Below are 19812 nucleotides of genomic sequence, written 5' to 3' on the forward strand. Positions count from 1 at the left end.
TACCAACTCCTCTGGCAATAAGCCCTATGTGTACCTGTATGGCTGGTTTCTGTACCAACTCATCTGCCAATAACCTGTATGTGTACCTGTATGGCTGGTTTCTGTAGCGACTCCTCTGGCAATAACCAGTATGTGTACCTGTATGGCTGGTTTCTGTACCAACTCCTCTTGCAAAAGCCCTATGTGTACCTGTATGGCTGGTTTCTATACGAACTCCTCTGGCAATAACCTGTATGTGTACCTATATGGATGGTTTCTGTACCAACTCCTCTGGCAATAACCTGTATGTGTACCGGTATGGCTGGTTTCTGTACCAACTCCTCTGGCAATAACCTGTATGTGTACCGGTATGGCTGGTTTCTGTACCAACTCCTCTGGCAATAAACTGTATGTGTACCTGTATGGATGGTTTCTGTACCAACTCCTCTGGCAATAACCTGTATGTTTACCTGTATGGCTGGTTTCTGTACCAACTCCTCTGGCAATAACCAGTATGTGTACCTATATGGCTGGTTTCTGTACCAACTCCTCTGGCAATAAGCTGTATGTGTACCTGTATGGCTGGTTTCTGTATCAACTCATCTGGCAATAAGCCCCATGTGTACCTGTATGGCTGGTTTCTGTAGTGACTCATCTGGCTATAAGCTGTATGTGTACCTGTATGGCTGGTTTCTGTAGTGACTCATCTGGTTATAAGCTGTATGTGTACCTGTATGGCTGGTTTCTGTAGTGACTCCTCTGGCTATAAGCTGTATGTGTACCTGTATGGCTGGTTTCTGTATCAACTCATCTGGCAATAAGCCCTATGTGTACCTGTATGGCTGGTTTCTGTAGTGACTCCTCTGGCTATAAGCTGTATGTGTACCTGTATGGCTGGTTTCTGTATTGACTCCTCTGGATATAATCTGTGTGTGTACCTGTATGGCTGGTTTCTGTACCAACTCATCTGGCAATAATAACCTGAATGTGTACCTGTATGGCTGGTTTCTGTAGCGACTCCTCTGGCAATAACCTGTATGTGTACCTGTATGGCTGGTTTCTGTAGCCACACCTCTGGCAATAACCTGTATGTGTACCTGTATGGCTGGTTTCTGTGCCAACTCCTCTGGCAATAAGCAGTATGTGTACCTGTATGGCTGGTTTCTGTACCAACTCCTCTGGCAATAAGCCCTATGTGTACCTGTATGGCTGGTTTCTGTACCAACTCCTCTGGCAATAAGCCCTATGTGTACCTGTATGGCTGGTTTCTGTACCAACTCCTCTGGCAATAACCTGTATGTGTACCTGTATGGCTGGTTTCTATACCAACTCCTCTGGCAATAACCTGTATGTGTACCTGTATGGCTGGTTTCTGTGCCAACTCCTCTGGCAATAACCTGTATGTGTACCTGTATGGCTGGTTTCTGTACCAACTCCTCTGGCAATAAGCCCTATGTGTACCTGTATGGATGATTTCTGTATCAACTCCTCCGGCAATAAGCCCTATGTGTACCTGTATGGCTGGTTTCTGTAGCCACACCTCTGGCAATAACCTGTATGTGTACCTGTATGGCTGGTTTCTGTACCAACTCCTCTGGCAATAACCTGTATGTGTACCTGTATGGCTGGTTTCTGTACCAACTCCTCTGGCAATAACCTGTATGTGTACCTGTATGGCTGGTTTCTGTACCAACTCCTCTGGTAATAACCTGTATGTGTACCTGTATGGATGGTTTCTGTATCAACTCCTCTGGCAATAAGCCCTATGTGTACCTGTATGGCTGGTTTCTGTAGCCACACCTCTGACTATAAGCTGTATGTGTACCTGTATGGCTGGTTTCTGTACCAACTCATCTGGCAATAACCTGTATGTGTACCTGTATGGCTGGTTTCTGTAGTGACTCCTCTGTCTCATCACTGACATGAAACGAGGAATTCAGGCTCCTTCGAGTGGGTGTCTTCTTCCTTGGACTAGGGGAAAGGGGTCTAGCATTGGCTTCCTTGGAAGGGGATGGGGATTTTATTCCATACCTGAGCAAATGCAAAATTTTGTTTAATTGAACGTATCTCCTTTTTTGCTTATTCATTTCTGCTCCATTTAACAAGACATCTTTAAATACTTTGATTGTGACATCAATGGAGTTGACATTGAAGTTTTAAAGTTACAGTCTGACCCTGATTGTGAGTTCAGTTTATATCTTTAACTTACAATCACACAACAGAGACCTGAACAAACAATTGAGTATTGTGACCTACATACGATAAACTTCACTCACTTTTCCAGTCCTTTCCTTGCCCATGTTGGAAGGGTGCTACTCCCGCCCTCTATTTCTGGGGCCTGCTCCCCATCTGCCTCCTCCCCGCCTCCCACATGGACGGTGTCCCCATGGAGACCATGCTCCACCCACTGTGGCAAAATGGGAGTTGCGCTGGCTGACCTAACTATAGGCAACGCCTGTGTCGGCACTGATGACTGCAGACAATTTACAAACATTAATGGGCAAGATATTCTTAGCAGACAAGAGCACACATGGAATTACAGGGATAAAATATCAATGAGTTTACGAAATACAAAGGGTAAGATACTATTTTATTAATGATTAGACAACTTCTCAAAGAGATTAAATAACAAATGTAACAAGCCTAATTTACAGATATGGTCATTTGCAATATGAAAATTTCTAAAATGCTGGTGTGTCTGTGCTTCACCTACTGGATCATGCCTGTATTTCTCCATCTCGTCAGCCAGTGCCTCTTCCTCCTGCTGTAAAAAGGCAGTCCGCACAATGTCGAGTCTCGCTCGCCGTACCCTCCACAGGGCCTTCTGTTCCCGATGAGCTGCCTCTTCACTCAGGACACTGTAGTGCGCTATTATCTCCTCCCTGGGGTAGTAAAACAATAGAGCTCAATACAACTTTATTAAAAGCAATTTGAAAAGAGAAAACTAGAATTTAAAGCTGACTTACCTTTTTAGTTTATTTAACCATATATATTTTTGAACTTAAAAATTTAAAGCATATTAAACAAGACCTTGTCTGGGTTGTAAGCTGGCCAAAATAAGACCATGTTGTGTTGGCTTTAAATTAACTCACAGAAGCCTTTCTACAATAATCTAAAGCTGAACACCATTTTATTATTAAAAAACAAAACCAGTTCCTGACCTAGCCTGTCTCTCCAGCTCCAGTTCATGTTCATCCAGGGCCAATTCCCGGTTCACCACACCATCCATATAGTCACGGTCGGCCTGCTTCTTAGCCACATGCTCATCAGCTCGTCTCTGTGAGTATTGTAAGATATCATTCATACCCTTTAATCTTATTTCAGATCTTACAGCTAAGATCAAGCTAATAATCAACTATAGATGGAACAATCTGCGTGAAATAACTTAACGCAGAAAAAATATTTTCCAAGCTTTAAGAACAATTATGATTTGTAATAAATTTGACAATTTAGAACACAAAACAGTATCTACATCAGGCCTGTGATTCTACCTCTGGAAAGGTAACCAGTGCTGATTGATGGAAAAAGTAATTGTAATTATCAAAGGTTTTTTAAATAAAAATAGCGCTTATTGATAGTAAAGAATTGCCACCTTTAGATCCCCTTCCATTTGTTGTTTCAGGAAATCCAGCTCTATTTTCTTCTTAGCTGTCACAGCCTTTCGCTTCTTTGCTAGCTGGTCTAAAATTTATGCATCACAGAACAAAATATTTAACATGACAAATAAGCATACAGCTCAAGGCGTTAGTGAAAATTGGGCCAGGGCGAATGGCAGTTTATGAATGGCCTCAAGTCTGAGTCTGGACTCATACTCAGAAAAGCAATTTTTTTATATAACAAAAAATGTTATTATTTCATTCCTTTAAAAATATATTTAAACAATAGTAACACTTTCAAATGGTGATATTTCTAGCAGAATTCAACATATAAAGGTTAAATAAAAATGTTCAGTTTTGGGCCTTGAGTCTGAACTCAGCCGTCCCTTATCATTCCCACCCTCCCCTGCTTTAAACCCCTCCAACCCCCTGCCCACTCTACCCCATGTCTGTGTTTATACCTTCGAGTTGTTTGAGTTCCCTGGCAGTTGTCTGCCTTGCAATGGTAATTAAGTCTCTCTTGGCCTGTTCCACTCTTTCCCTTCTCTCCGCCCTATAAATAAAAATCATCAACATGCCTAGATAGTTTAAAATTACAAAATTATTTGACAATCTGTCAACATTCTCGTTGTTCTAGTCTAAACTCAGAAGCAGTTAACTTTTTAAATTTGCTACAATTCTCATTCATTTGGTGTAAAATTTGATAGTTTGTGCACATTCGTTTTCTTGCATACTGGTCAAGTGTTTTCAGACTACTGAAAGCCTTGACATCCCTAAATAACGAAACGGTGTTTCTAACATCAAAATTAATAAAAAATTTGAAAGAAAAAGTATCAATCAGGTGTTTCTGGTACAGATTGGAAAATCCAACCCTCGAGCAAGTATGCTCATAGGATCAGTTACATAAAATACTTCTGCTTAATATATTCTCACATCCTTGAACATCCCATGTTTAAGTCAAATCAAACTTTTGCAGATTTCAGGTATATTTCACCCACCTAGAGAGTGTGCTCTGTCTGGCGATCTGCTGCATGCGACTGGCATACATGCTGGTCTGGTCCTTCATGATGCGCAACTCCTTCTCAGAGAATGTCAGTCGGATGACAGGGATGTGCACATCATCAATATCACACAGAAAATGCTGAAAATGGGGAAATAAGCCGTATCAGTCAATACATTTAAACAGTAACCAGTACTTTCTTGGCTAATATGAACATAATAAATAGCAACTGAAAAAAAAGAAATATTTGATAAAAAAAACAATTTATGACTGAAAAAGGTTCCAATGTATAAAAAAAACAGAAACCCGTTGCAGGTCGTAAGGTGGATGATGGACTTGCCAAAGATGTAAATTTCAGAAGGCCATGACTCATAGAAACCAAGGCCAAACAAACCTTCCCTCGAATATGCTACACCCCAACCCTTCAATCAGACCTCACTTCCTGTTGCAAGCCTTGATTGGGATAATGCAACTACTACAGATGAATATATATCGCAAGTCAGTTCTTGTAGAAACATGGACACACTGTCCTCACACAAGACCCAACCATCCCACACCCCACCTCCTCAATAAGAACCTACCTCCCGGTGGCAAGCCTTGAGCAGGTTGATGGACTTCCCACAGATGAAGATGTCGGTGGCAAGGTCTCGTAGAAACATGGGCACACTGTCCTCAATCCTCTCCGTGGCCAGAGTGTAGCCTGACGTCCAGTAGTGCTTGTCTGAGGAGTAAACATAGTTGTATGTTACAAACTACATTATTCATATAACAGTTCTGCATACATATTATTTTTCACAATCAATACAGTAAAAGGCATTACTTAAAACTTTTCAGACAAATGTATGGTACCTGCTACCTGTCACAGTAACATATGGTTATGGTCAACATTTAAGTTTTTGCCTCATATCATTGGCCAAAATGACAAATATGACACCAGGAGTATGACAATCCCTGAACTTTTACTTCTTCCAGAACAATTTTCCTTCACCGCAAAGCCTTGGTCATGTATTACTGTACACTTATAAAGCATCTTACAGAAATACTAAAATATCAACAAACAAATCGAGAATTACCTTACGTTCTAAAATCTAGTCTGTTTACGCACAAAACAGCACTTACCATTATCATTACTATCTGAATTATTTAATTCATTTTACCTTTATACTGTAGGTAGTGATCGTTGACCTGAATAAGGAACTCTCCGTAGGCATCCCTGTACATCCCGTGGAACACCCATTCCTGGACAAAGCTGAAATGGCACAGTGTCAAACTTTCATTCACAGTCAAAATACTCACATATTTTTCTATTTAATGCGCATTTCCATCCTTATTTTACTTGAACTGTATCATTTTCGCTGTTATTTATGAAGATGAGTACAAAGTCTAACAGAGATAAATTCTCAAACAGGCATTGTTGTCAAAAATGAGCAGGCTTGTGTCGACAGGGATAACATGGGAAGATAGTGGTCTCTTATTTCTACCACAAACTAGAGCTGTCACAGGAGTGACGAATACCCCAAAATGCCGCCTGGACACAGGAATGGCAAACATTCCTTTGAAAAAAGGCCATAACTCCAAGGTTACTGCACACTGCATCATGCATGTATTGTTTGTCCGGAAACCGTTTTTCTATTTTCGTAACAGTGCACAAAAACCTTTACTCCACTGGCCCCATTTTCAATCACAAGCATTGTCTTCACAGAGGCTGCCTATACAGCAAGTTTCATCACAATATCTCATGCCCAATTAAAGTTATGAAGCAGAAACCATTTTTATATTTTTAGTAACAGTGACCTTGACCTTGGCCCCATCAGCCCCAATATCGAACTTGACCTGTATCTTCTGATGTTACACCTGTGTACCAAAAAATGTTTAAATCTGTCAAGCCTTTCATGAGTTATCGTCCGGAAACCATTTTTCTATTTTTAGTAACAGTGACCTTGACCCCACCAGCCCCAATATCGAACTTGATCTGTATCTTCTGTTGTTACACCTGTGTACCAAAAATTGTTCAAATCCGTTTAGCCTTTCATGAGTTATCGTCCAGAAACCGTTTTTCTTTTTTTAGTAACAGTGACCTTGACCTTGGCCCCATCAGCCCCAATATCGAACTTGACCTGTATCTTCTGATGTTACACCTGTGTACCAAAATTTTTTCAAATCTCTCAAGCCTTTCATGAGTTATCGTCCGGAAACCATTTTTCTATTTTTAGTAACAGTGACCTTGACCTTGGCCCCACCAGCCCCAATATCGAACTTGACCTGTATCTTCTGATGTTACACCTGTGTACCAAAATTTTTTCAAATCTGTCAAGCCTTTCATGAGTTATCGTCCGGAAACCGTTTTTCTATTTTTAGTAACAGTGACCTTGACCATGGCCCCACCAGCCCCAATATCAAACTTGACCTGTATCTTCTGATGTTACACCAAGCATACAAACATATATACATGGCATATGGTGTACAGGCGTGTTTCAATGGGGACAGCTTAAGAGGATAGTGGTCCCTTATTTTCACCACATAAACACATACCAAGCATACAAGCATATATACATGGCATATGGTTTACAGGGCGTGTTTCAGCAGGGATAATATGGGAGGATAGTGGTCTCTTATTTTTACCAAACACATACCAAGCAAACCAAGCATGCTAACACACATACAGTAAAACAGCGATCTCTCCAGAACGCCGGGGTCCGAGCCGAAACCTCGAGGGAACCCATGTTTAGAACGACCATGTTAAGAACGACCCGAGTTTCATTTTTCAGTCAGTTATGAAATATTTTTCAGTGTATTTAAAGTTTGAGGTCGTCAAACCGACTGTTTACTATGACACATCGCTCATATGTTCAAATGCTGTCGTATACGAAATGTAAAAGAAAAAACAACGTTACATGAATAAATAGTTTATTTTTACAAATAGCACAATTTCTGAACAAGCAACACTTAAATATGATAGTACATATTATGGCATTAGTCAGATTTATGTTTCGCAAATCCTTGGAATGATTGACTGTTTCGCAAATCTTTCAATCTTCTCAAATGCCCCTATCAACTATCATCGGTCATGCATAAACATTGAAAAACAGTTTTTCACACCTTATCAAACTTCCCTTTTACTGTCATTGCAAATTTGATAACTTGCGAAAACACCTAGCAATTGTTTGTTTATTTTAAAACACGCGATTAGGATAAAGTGTGAAATTATGACCTCGAGGGAGCCACAAGGTTTTGTGCATGATTTGTGTACTTGGGACCGGCTTTAGTGCTTGACGCCTCGACTTATTTCGGTTTCGATGCAGCGTCAGTATACTTAATATGAAGTATAGTAGGAAAAATGTTCGGGACCAAGCTCCAACCTCCTGGGACGGCTGGTTCTCGAACGACTGCCTGTTCGTATGACCGCAGTTTTACTGTACATGGCATATGGTGTACAGGCGTGTTTTATCAGGTATAATATGAGAGATTATTTCCACCACACATCAACCAAGCATACGTAAATGAGTTATGTTGTACAGGCGTGTTTCAACAGGGATAACATGAGAGGGTAGTGGCCCCTTATTTTCACCACACACAAACCAAGCATTCATACATGAGATATGGTGTACAGGCGTGTTTCAACAGGGATAACATGAGAGGGTAGTGGCCCCTTATTTTCACCACACACAAACCAAGCATTCATACATGAGATATGGTGTACAGGCGTGTTTCAACAGGGATAACATGAGAGGGTAGTGGCCCCTTATTTTCACCACACACAAACCAAGCATTCATACATGAGATATGGTGTACTGGTGTGTTTCAGCAGGGATAACATGAGAGGGTAGTGGCCCCTTATTTTCACCACACACAAACCAAGCATTCATACATGAGATATGGTGTACAGGCGTGTTTCAACAGGGATAACATGAGAGGATAGTGGCCCCTTATTTTCACCACACACAAACCAAGCATTCATACATGAGATATGGTGTACAGGCGTGTTTCAGCAGTGATAACATGAGAGGGTAGTGGCCCCTTATTTTCACCACACACAAACCAAGCATTCATACATGAGATATGGTGTACAGGCGTGTTTCAACAGGGATAACATGAGAGGATAGTGGTCACTTATTTCCACCACACACAAACCAAGCATTCATACATGAGATATGGGTTACAGGCGTGTTTCAGCAGGGATAACATGAGAGGATAGTGGCCCCTTATTTCCACCACACATAAACTAGGCATACGTACATAAGATATGGTGTACAGGCGTGTTTCAGCAGGGATAACATGAGAGGATAGTGATCAGTGAAAGAAGCCTCCATGGATGCATTGTACAGGTAACTCAACAGCTCAATACCCTGTAAGAAAGTAATTCCTCATTAATTTATGGATTAAAAAATCAAATGCTTCATTATGGAAAAGTATTTGATTTTTGCTTTTTTTCATAGTTCACTACATGCAACCTTTAAAGTAAAAAATGTGTACAATATAAATCTTAAATAAAAGATCTTCTTATGCAAAACAAAAACATAAGAACATTTGAATCAAGCTTAATAAAATTTATATTCTTTTTATAAATCTCAATATTCGATACACAAACTGTAGAAAACATTGGTCAATGATACTGAGAACGGTTGAAACATGTACCTTTGGGAATCTTTCCTTTGTGTTATTTGTAACTGGATCTATGCAGTGACACAGACTTGCCAAAAACCTGCAATTGGTTAACCACCAGTAAGCAACACACTAATATTAAAATTTAAAAAAAAAGACATTTCAGACAAACAAAGACATTTTTCAGTATTTATCAAGTATTAAATCTTTGATCCATTTATCTCAATAGGGGTGATGTGCTGGTCACGACCAACCTGCCAACCAAATTGAGGTCACTGGGCCCAAGTGTTTTTCAGTTATTGATCCGAGACATTTTTCAGCTTGAGTTCACAAACTTGACCTATGACCCTTGAGTTAATCTGCTTGTCATGACCAACCTCCCTACCAAGTTTGAGGTTCCTGGGCCCCAGTGTTCACACATGATTGATTGAAAACCTTTCCACCCTTCATGGGGTGTGATAAATATTAATCAGTGACATGTGAAAACACACACAACAACCTTTCTCTTCCTACCTCATTTCATTGAAGAGTTTATGTAGGGCAACCCTGAGTTGGAGCACAGTCTTGGCTGGGTCGAGGGAGAGTACAACCCCGCGGTAGTACTGCAACACCTGCTGTATACCATCTGCAGCAAACAGAATATAGGAGACATTAATCTTATTGATAATGTTGATGAGACTACAGTTATTTCTAAACTGATCAACATCTTGATAAAACTATTTGCATAAGATGATTTTATATCAATTAAACATGAATATATATATATTTAATTGGCAACAAACTTTAAAAGCAAAATTGAATAACTCATTTTATTGGGCCAGTTTTATCTTGCGATACATGGTAATCAAACTCTCCAAATTTTACCTCGCAATTTGTAAATCAAACTGCTGAATTATCCTGGGAAAGCCATCGTATGGGCTGGTTACCTGTGAATGCCTGGAATGTGAGCCCAGCAGTGTAGAAGGAGTCTAGCTGAAGAGGTTGGGAGAAGACGGACAGACGGTGGTAGTGCATGCCACAGCTCAAGAACTCTTCGCAGAGCCCCGCCAGTCCCTCAGATGACATGCCTGTCACATGCAGGCCCTCACGTAGCAAGAAACACTGGTCAGTCTTGGAAGAAAGCGAAATAACATCATATTAATTTGTAATATTAAACCATTTTAAAGCTTGCATAAACATGATAAAACATACTTATAAAAAATAGATGTTAAGAATAAATATCATGGTTTGTTATGTCGGAGTTGTGGAGATTACTCATAATATTGACAAATAACATATATAACTTTTTAATTTCAATTTGTAAACATTAAATACATAAGCTTCTACAAGACTCTACTAACCAGATCCATCATAAAGTTTACAGAAGGCACCGCGATGAGCACATTAAGAAGCTCATTAACGAGCTGTGACTGTGGTATCTCGTGCCTGTCAGGGATCCACATGGTCGGGAACGCTGTCTTCATCACCTGATCCATGTACCTCATCCACCTGTCATACACCTGTGGGCCTGCATGCAGCAGGAACGGCTTCATGGTCAGCCCTGGACCTCTGTCAACACATATTTTCAAATCAAATTAATTTAACATTTGTTCATTGTACTGCCCAAAAGTATAAGTATATATTGAAAGGGAGCAAATTCATTACCGAATTTTTGGAAAAAAATGTAAAATCAGTTTGACTTCTTATGTTAATCTAAAACATACATTACATGAGCTTCCAGGCTATTTTAGTAAAGGATAATCTATGAGTCAATCTGCCTACACTTTAGTTATTAATATTTCAATAATTAAGCTCACTTATGTCATTAATAAGCTTAATAATTGAGATATTGATAACTGAAATGTAGGCAGATTCAGTAATAGATAAACTGTGTTATTTTTAGTTATAATATGCTAAAATCATATTACAGCTATACTTGATTGCATTTTTATTGGAGTTTCTGTCTTTCGACCTGATCTTTTTAATCATATCACTGCATTGTTGCAGAGATCATGCATCTTTAGAGACAGAGCATAAGTGAAATAACCACATGTCACAGTCTCACATCTCAGTCATACATAATGTCATTAAATACAACAGAAATCTGCTTTAAATCAATAACAAATATCTTTAAATGGCCAAAAATCCAAAGAATTATCGCCTAAACTGATCATTCTATGTGTAAAACAGTTGTTGATCATATATTCATAATAATTAAGGTATAGAATTCAATGTAACCCATACAGTCCTAGGGATTCCCATGTGTAACATCTAGAGATGTCATCTGTGAGGCAGGTGTCATAGATGCTGGTATCGTAGTCGGCATGGAAGGCGGAGTCGAAGGAAACATCGCTGCCTGCCCCGTCCTCTTGGGTGGAGCCAGACATGCTTCCCTCCTGGGACTTGAAACCCTCGTCCGACTGGTTCTAGAGGAATAGACGACGGTTGCAGCAAATAGACAAGTAAAAAATGGAACACTAGGGCTATGCATCAAGTAAAAGACAATGTGAGAAATCTAAACACCAAACACATTTTTTTGATAAATTTGATAAAGCTACCTGATGATTGTCACCATGTATACAATAATTAATTGATGAGTGTAAACCACCTTCCTGACCTTCTTGTAAATAATTAGATGCTCAGTAACAATTGTTCTATTCCCAAACTTACCAAGCTATATGATGAAAATGTCTGAGGAATTCTGGTTTCCATCATACTGAAAAGATAAGACATATCAAAGTTAGCACTTTTACCAAAAACAGTAACAATCCATTAATTTAAACATCAAAACAAACAATTGTTTGATTAAAAAAAAAAACTTCTTTTTTTAAAGTTTTTGCTAAATTCTTAACAAACTGTCCAAACTTCATCTGACTTTTTATCCCAATCTCTTGGCTAACTCTATCTCATTTTTCTATACAAATTGCAAGACTTTAAATACAAGTACAAAATGATAATGATCCAAACTGTAACAACACTTTACCTAGGATCATCTGGGAGTTCAGGTAAGGCAAGTCTCACATCGAGGCTGTCTACGCGCCCATGCACAAGACCCCCAAACAATGACATGGTTGTACTGTGTTCATGTTTATCACCCAACGCACCATGTACACTAAAAAACACGCCCCCGGCCAGACCCGTCCCTGGTAACTGCTCACATACCTACAATGAACAGTATGTAAACTCAACTTAACAAAATGATTATAATAATCAGTAAACCGTTACAATTTAACCAGAGTAAACATTTTGCCAAAGCTCAAATTCAAGAGTCCTCACAGGTCACACTTAAAAAAAAAACAGAATTTTGGGCACACTGAATACTACAACATGTTACCTTTTAATCATGTTAAGTATTAAAGAAAATATTTTTACTTTCTTTATATTACCGGTACTTCCTCCATTTTCTTCCATCTACACAGCATCTGCTAGAATCAATCAATCATATAAAACTACTGGTAAAATTAAATACTGTTGTAAGATGCCAATTAAACCACTCACATGAGTAATATGACTGACTGTCCCCAGTGGCTCTGCTTCAAACAGCTGTCTACAATACAAAACATCCACCCTTAAGTTTAAGACATATCTTTGTATTGCTAAGGCTTACTTTACTTTGATATAAGCTAGATGTTGTTGAACAAGTACCAGAGGTGTTTCATTCTTTGTTATATGCACATACTCACATATGAAATCAACTCCCTAAGTAAAAGACGTGACAAAACATGACCACCACAAGCAGACCCAAACACATGGTCCACTTTCAAAGTCGATCATGGACAAAATTATTAAAGCAAGATATATATGCCTTGTTTACACATGCGTATGTTCCCTTGCAATACATGTACCCAGATTCATGTAAGTATATTTAATTATCTTTAATGGCCAAGGTTAAAGATGCTGACAATGACAGGACAGCCATGTCATTTTACCTTGATGTTTTATCTCCAAAATACAGGCAGGCTCAATTCTGTATCACTTAATGGACAAACTGAATGAAGTATTTATAATACCTTGGGTAGTGCATGTAGTGGAAGCGCCCAGGTTCTATCAGGTGGGTATCACCATAACACAGGGGACCCTTGGGCAGCCAGGGGGCATCAGACTGTAAATAGATTAATCGTTGGGTAAGATTAATGTTTTATTTCAAAAAAACATATACCATTACAATGATTTTGTGAGAATTTTGCTCCTGAATGTCAATAAGCCACAGTTATAATAATAATCAGAATTAGATTTTTAATACGGAGAACAAAAGGGCCTGGATTGCGGCCAGCCTTATATCCTGAGTGAGCATTATTTCTCTCCTCATTTTTTTCCAATATTTGATTTATAATTTGTAGACATTATGAATACTAAAGTGTCAACAAGGATTTTCAAATATTTGACCTAATAAACTAGTTTTTGATACCCCACATGATCCAGTATCAGACATGAACAAGAGTTTAAGAACACAAGTTTCATCGATCTCCAGCCCAAACTGTGGCCTCTTAAGTGTTAAAAATCGTTTATCCTTTATTTGACCTAGTCACCTAGTTTTGACTGCTCATGGCCCACTATCAAAAGTGACCTTGATTTTATGGAGAAAATTATTCTAACCAAGTTTCATTAAATTTGGCACAGAATTATGGCCTTGATTTGACATTTCAAACTTTTTTAACCATTGAACTTGACCTACTGGTACATTTTATAGAGACAACAATTTTCACCAAGCTGACCTAGATTTTAGAGATGAAAATTCTGACAAAATGTCATTGATTTTGGACAATAATTGTGTCGTCCAAGGTGAAATCATTAATGTGGACGATGAAAGATGGATGGTGAAAAGACGGATGATTTTTAAAACTAATCATGCTCAGGAGAGTTTAAAAATAAAAATTGAAGATGAATTTAACTTGATAGGGATAGTTTTATTCTTTTAACACAAAAATTGTGGGTTCTACATACTCTTTTAGGAACCACAGGAAGGTTTTGTTTTCCATATCCGAGGACGTCCCTGGCATTATGTGGCCCTGTGTCCTTCAGAAGAAGCAGGACCCGCAGAACATGGAACAGAGTGTCAGATCCTGTCTCCTCTACTATACCTGGTATGTAGTTGTGAAGTAATTAAATGGCAGATTTTTCCAAGTCTTTTAGTCACATTGTTTCAAAATGTATTCATATTTGTATAAAATGAAAAGGATTTTGTGTGGTACCACCATGCCAAACACATAACATCATATTTTAAGGAAAGGTTTAAAAAAAACATTTATATGACAACAAACATAGCAAGAGACAAAACAAACCTAAATTAAACTTGTTCCACTCACCATGTACAGTGTTGAGATGTGCCTCAAGGGTGTTGGCCTCGTCATACTGGTGTTCCCAGCGCAGGCCCCACACAGTCAAGCCCAGCTCGGACTTTACCTCCTCCTGTAGATTTCTGCCAGAATCATGGCTGCTTCTGAAATTTACAACTGTGGTCAGGCTAGGACATTCTGTTATAAAATACTTATCAGTGATATTAAAACACATCCCCCAGGTACACTCAGCATTACACTTAAAACACATAGACATATATATTTATATAAGGAAGATTTGCATCATATCAAATAATAATAAAATGTAGATGTTGCCTTTACTACCCTCAGTTCACTTCCATTTTCTTCATTTGTTATCAGGAATATGAAAATGTTCTACTGAAGAAACAGAAATCATCAAGTTTAGGTTTACTCATGCTGTCAAGTTATCATGAATGAAATACTGTACTTTGAAAATAAAGACGGAAACTTGATTTGCAGATAAAAAACAACAACATGAACAATTCAATACCTATCAACAATAAAAACAAGCAGATATCAATAGGCAATTGAATATTCCAGACGTGGATATTGACCTTTCTTTGTTGTCCAGGTATTTAAACAGAGCAGTGTACACCGTTCTCTTCAAGTGTCTTCTTATCTCCGACCTGCTCTGAACTGGTTTTCCAAGACTGACCCTCTTCTTCTCCGGTACAAAGCCTGCACACAGCTTGTTGAACTCCTCTGTGATGCTTATCTCAACTGCCATCTTATTACATAATCGAAATGCTCTGTTTGACTACGCCCTATTACCATCTTAAACCTGTAACCTAAACAACAGATTAGGTTAAACAGTTATTTTTGAAATGTATATAATGATACATGACATTCAATGTGTAATTAACATTCAACCAGATAATTTTTTAAATAGGTCAAAAAATATTTTACCCCCAGATTTGTTATAAAAAGAATATGTTTCAACCTTATTTGTTCTCAAAGTCTATTCAATTTCATAGATTTTCAATGAGTATTTATATCAACCAAATTTCAAAATTTCAATTATTCTCCTCGGGATGTTTTGTTTTGTTTTAAACAACTGCCTTATTATTGATTGTCTGCATCTCATTTTATTGATCATTTGATCAGTACAGGGTAAACACCGCTTTTGGTGATATGACACCAATACAGTGATTTCACCTTACAAAATGAAAAAATAGTACTGTTATTCAAAGTGAAGCAAATGCTGCATAGCACATGGCTGCTCTCCACTCCAGGCACATTAGAGCTTTTTCCATTAATTAAAGGGCAATTACTCTTTTTCTCTTCATTTGTTAAAGGACAAAAACTCTTTTGTCTATTAGGAAGTAACAAAGTAATTGGTTCCGGACAGACACATTTTTGCATTAGTTAAAGGGCAATAACTCTTGTATTACTGACCTGATGCAGATGAATCTTGCATGTGCACCAGCACACTATTGTCATACACAAGTTAATAGAAATGTCATTGGATGGACAAATCTTAGCTTTTTCATTAAGTAAGGGGCAATAACTCTTGTGTTACTGGCCTAATCCAGATGAATCTTGCACATGCCCCAGTGTTCTATCATGGTTATACACACTGGACATAAGTTTCATTCATTATTGTCCAAAAGTTTCTGGCTCTGGATGATAACACCAAATCTATTTACCTCCTCAGAATTTTTTCGTTGGAGGATAAATATTGGAATTCAAGAGAAGTTTAATTTATCATTTGAACTTTTTAATGTTTCCCTGTTACGCCACAACTCTCAGCCAAAATATCAAGTATATTTACTTTAATTTAATTTCACAAACAGTAATATGTTCCTTTCAAATAAACATTTATCAACCCAGCCAATAACATCAGTCACCTTCAGCTTTCAAGTAAGCCCTGGCCAGCCAACATATAAAATATTTGTAATTTGGAGATGATTTTATACTTTTTAAAAAGAAATTGTAAATAGTTGACCTTTTATTCTTTTTGAAAACAGTCAGTCCTGCCCGCTGCGTGTGTTTATACGGTTTTAACCAATTGCAAGTGTACTCCTTGTGGAGTAATGCAATCACTTGAGATGATGATGATGATGATGATGATGATGATCATGATGATGATCATGATGATGAATATGGTTTGTTATAAAAAAATGACCCATTTTAAACATGTCTTGAACGTTTACAATATCTAGGTAAACCTCAAAACAGGAAGGCACTGACAAGCACCAGCCCATTTTTCATGCATACCTTATACTAGATTTTGATTTCAATGTTTATTCCAGAAGAAACAATTAGCCAAAGGGTCAATAAAGTGTCTGATACCAATTCAAAGTTTGAAAAGCTTCTTATATATATACATGTAGTAAAAATTGCTTCACTGAATTCACCATTAAATTCATTGCAAGGAGTACTGAAGCCATGAGTCTGCCAATGCCAAAAAATGGTAAAAAGGCTCAAGGTCATTGGAAAGGCCCCCACATTAACACATGTATATGATGTGTTTTTCAGCAGTAAATATTTACTATGGTGATTCTGACAATGACTGTAAAAACAAAACCGTCTAATGATTTTATCTCCAACATCTTATTTACGATCATTTGTATCATTCCTGGAGTTACATAGTCAAAACTAATTTCTTAATAAACACTTAATTTGACAATAATCTTTTTGAGACAACCTAAGGATAAAAAAGAAAATCATGCCTTCATAACATTGTGTACTTGAGGTGAATATGATTGACCATAAGGGAAATTTAAAGTTTCTATTCGATTAGCTTGCAAAAACATATATAATTATGATACTGTATACGGAATATGTTCAATTAGAGTAATCACTAATGACTATCAATCATAAAGAATGTTTTGCATGCTGATATTCATTCATCCTACCACTTAAAGAAAGGTAAAATAAGATAAGATTTATTTTGAGATGGCAATATAGCAAACAAATATAACATAAGCTTGAGTGCCCTTTGAACTGACTATAAAAGTATGTAAGTATAAAAGTATGTAAGTTATACTATGAATCAATTTAACACATCTAGATATGCATGTGCATACATCCATAGTATGTTTGTAGTAAATTCCAAGATGAGTCATGTCTTGTTTTTATAGGCTATCACATTAAATAACCGCCATCATTTGATTTTCATACCCCGTATACAGGTATATCCCCGTGTACATGTTTACAAAAATTTGGAGGTGTCTATTTCATTTTGGACTAGGCCTTAAACCAAAACAACATCATGCTTAACAGGAGTAAAATGGTACCTGGCTCTCTATATGAGGACTTGAGTAAAATAATTTACAAGTATACAAAGAAGACAAATGTTATGAAAATAACATAGAAATCGTAGTGGTGATGGTAAACAAACACAACTATCGTTTCCAAATATTAATATATTACAGTGTCTTACAGTATGTACATTGGGTGGAAATACTTTTAAATCTGTTCAAAATAGTTGCTTACCAAACAAACCGCCATTTTGACAGGTAGCAGCCAACAGTTTTGTTCGACTCGTGATACACCGGTATTCGGTATTCGCCCCTCTGTGCCTGTGGCTCGTTGTCGACTCCATCACACCGACACTCGAACAAGTTCAATTGGTTGTAGATGTTTATATACTTTTTTGTTGTTGATACTCCTAGGATTTTAGCGAGTCAGAAAATAACATGAAATTCATTTACTCATGCAGTACGCCTAAAATGTATTGGCTTAGTAAATATGTATGTACTGTATGAATGTATTCTTTAGACCTTGCGGTCAAGGATAACCCATAAAAGTGCAAGCACTTATTTCCAACAGGGTCCTTTGTTTTTGCTGAAGGGACAGCACGCATAAGAGACAGTGGTGAGATACAAGGAAGTCTCGGTGCGATACCCTAGCGCTTTTTCGAAGAGACCCCTTAATTCAGCCAATTGGTTCTTTTAAGGTGCTCGGTGACAAGCACCGATCGATACATGGGGTACCAATTTCCTGGGTTAAACCAGTACTGAGTACACCACTTTTCCAACCACTACCCTTTAATAGCCGAGCGCCACGCAAGGGAGCTACTTGCACCAACTTTTAACGTCTTTCGGTATGACGCGACCAGAGATCGAACCCACGTACGATCTCCTGCTCCGTAGGCTGTTTAACGCCTTAACCACGAGGCCACGGAGACGGTTAGACTATTACTTAATATAGACATCTAGTATAGCATTACGTACATGTATTATTTTCATGATTCTAGTACGCTACAAAGTACCCAGTTATCCTTGTGCTCAATGCTTTGATCTATGATTCTTGCAACCATCGGCGTCCATTTATACTAACTAGAGCTACATGTGCTGATAATTTTATACAAATTTGGCAGTCTGAGCTCAAAGCGTTTAGCAGACTTGCGACTTTGTATTACAAATTGATGGACCTATTATAATGTGTATACTCATGGACGTATTGTCAAATTTATTATGAAATATGAAATATTATAAACTTGGTGCATAACATTGCCGGTGTCTTACGCAGTGTCCGTACCCACCGACCGTCAAAGTTTGCTGATGTCCGCTATCGGCGTGACCCGTTCCCATCGACCGTCAAAGTTTGCTGTAAAATTGTTGTTGCCCGCCATCCGCGTGACCCGTTCCCATCGACCGTCAAAGTCTGCTGTAAAATCGTTGTTGCCCGCCATCGGCGGGACCCGCTCCCATCGACCGTCAATTTTTGCTGTAGAATCGTTGTTTTCCGCCATCGGCGTGACCCCGATCCTATCAGACGGCAACGTTTGCTGTAAAAACATTGTTGCCCACTATTGTAGTGACCCATTCCCATTAACCGTCAAAGTATGTTTTGTAGAAATTTTGGTGCCAGCTTCAGCGTGACATTTATCATATGTAGAAACTTTGGTGCCCTTCATCGGCGTGACGCGTACCCATCAAATGTCAAAGTTTTTGTTTTGTAGAAACGTTGGTGCCTGCAATCGGCGTGACTAGTGCCCATCGATCGAGAGAGTTTATATTTTTGTTGAAACTTTAATGCCCGCCATCGGCGTGACCAGTGCCCATCGATCGTCAAAGTTTGTGCTTTTGATGGAACTTTGGTGCCCGCCATCGGCGTGACCGGTGCCCATCGATCGTCAAAGTTTGTGCTTTTGATGGAACTTTGGTGCCCGCAAACGGCGTGACCAGTGCCCATCGATCGTCAAAGTTTGCGCTTTTGATGGAACTTTGGTGCCCGCAAACGGCGTGGCCAGTGCCCATCGATCGTCAAAGTTTGCGCTTTTGATGGAACTTTGGTGCCCGCAAACGACGTGACCAGTGCCCATCGATCGTCAAAGTTTGCGCTTTTGATGGAACTTTGGTGCCCGCAAACGGCGTGACCAGTGCCCATC

General features: G+C 38.6%; 1 protein-coding gene across 1 annotated transcript in view; it reads right to left on the reverse strand.

Moving 5' to 3' along the window:
- Positions 1-17954, reverse strand: part of LOC128217905 (gamma-tubulin complex component 6-like) — a 31804-nt gene extending 13850 nt beyond the window's left edge. Inside the window, exons 1-23 of the mRNA XM_052925362.1 lie at positions 17913-17954; positions 15029-15262; positions 14463-14596; positions 14101-14237; positions 13167-13258; positions 12655-12703; positions 12140-12318; positions 11827-11872; positions 11401-11582; positions 10518-10725; positions 10104-10287; positions 9691-9802; positions 9211-9277; positions 8812-8921; positions 5733-5824; positions 5157-5296; positions 4574-4716; positions 4037-4128; positions 3572-3660; positions 3141-3256; positions 2693-2861; positions 2256-2452; positions 1857-2010 (exon numbers count right to left, since the gene is read on the reverse strand). Coding sequence (XP_052781322.1) covers positions 1857-2010; positions 2256-2452; positions 2693-2861; positions 3141-3256; positions 3572-3660; positions 4037-4128; positions 4574-4716; positions 5157-5296; positions 5733-5824; positions 8812-8921; positions 9211-9277; positions 9691-9802; positions 10104-10287; positions 10518-10725; positions 11401-11582; positions 11827-11872; positions 12140-12318; positions 12655-12703; positions 13167-13258; positions 14101-14237; positions 14463-14596; positions 15029-15201 — 2865 coding nt within the window. The 5' untranslated portion in view covers positions 15202-15262; positions 17913-17954. The remainder of the gene's footprint in view (positions 1-1856; positions 2011-2255; positions 2453-2692; positions 2862-3140; positions 3257-3571; positions 3661-4036; positions 4129-4573; positions 4717-5156; positions 5297-5732; positions 5825-8811; positions 8922-9210; positions 9278-9690; positions 9803-10103; positions 10288-10517; positions 10726-11400; positions 11583-11826; positions 11873-12139; positions 12319-12654; positions 12704-13166; positions 13259-14100; positions 14238-14462; positions 14597-15028; positions 15263-17912) is intronic.
- Between the last annotated feature and the right edge of the window lie 1858 nt (positions 17955-19812).

The sequence above is a fragment of the Mya arenaria genome, chromosome 14, assembly GCF_026914265.1.
Source record: "Mya arenaria isolate MELC-2E11 chromosome 14, ASM2691426v1".
Lineage (NCBI taxonomy): Eukaryota > Metazoa > Mollusca > Bivalvia > Myida > Myidae > Mya > Mya arenaria.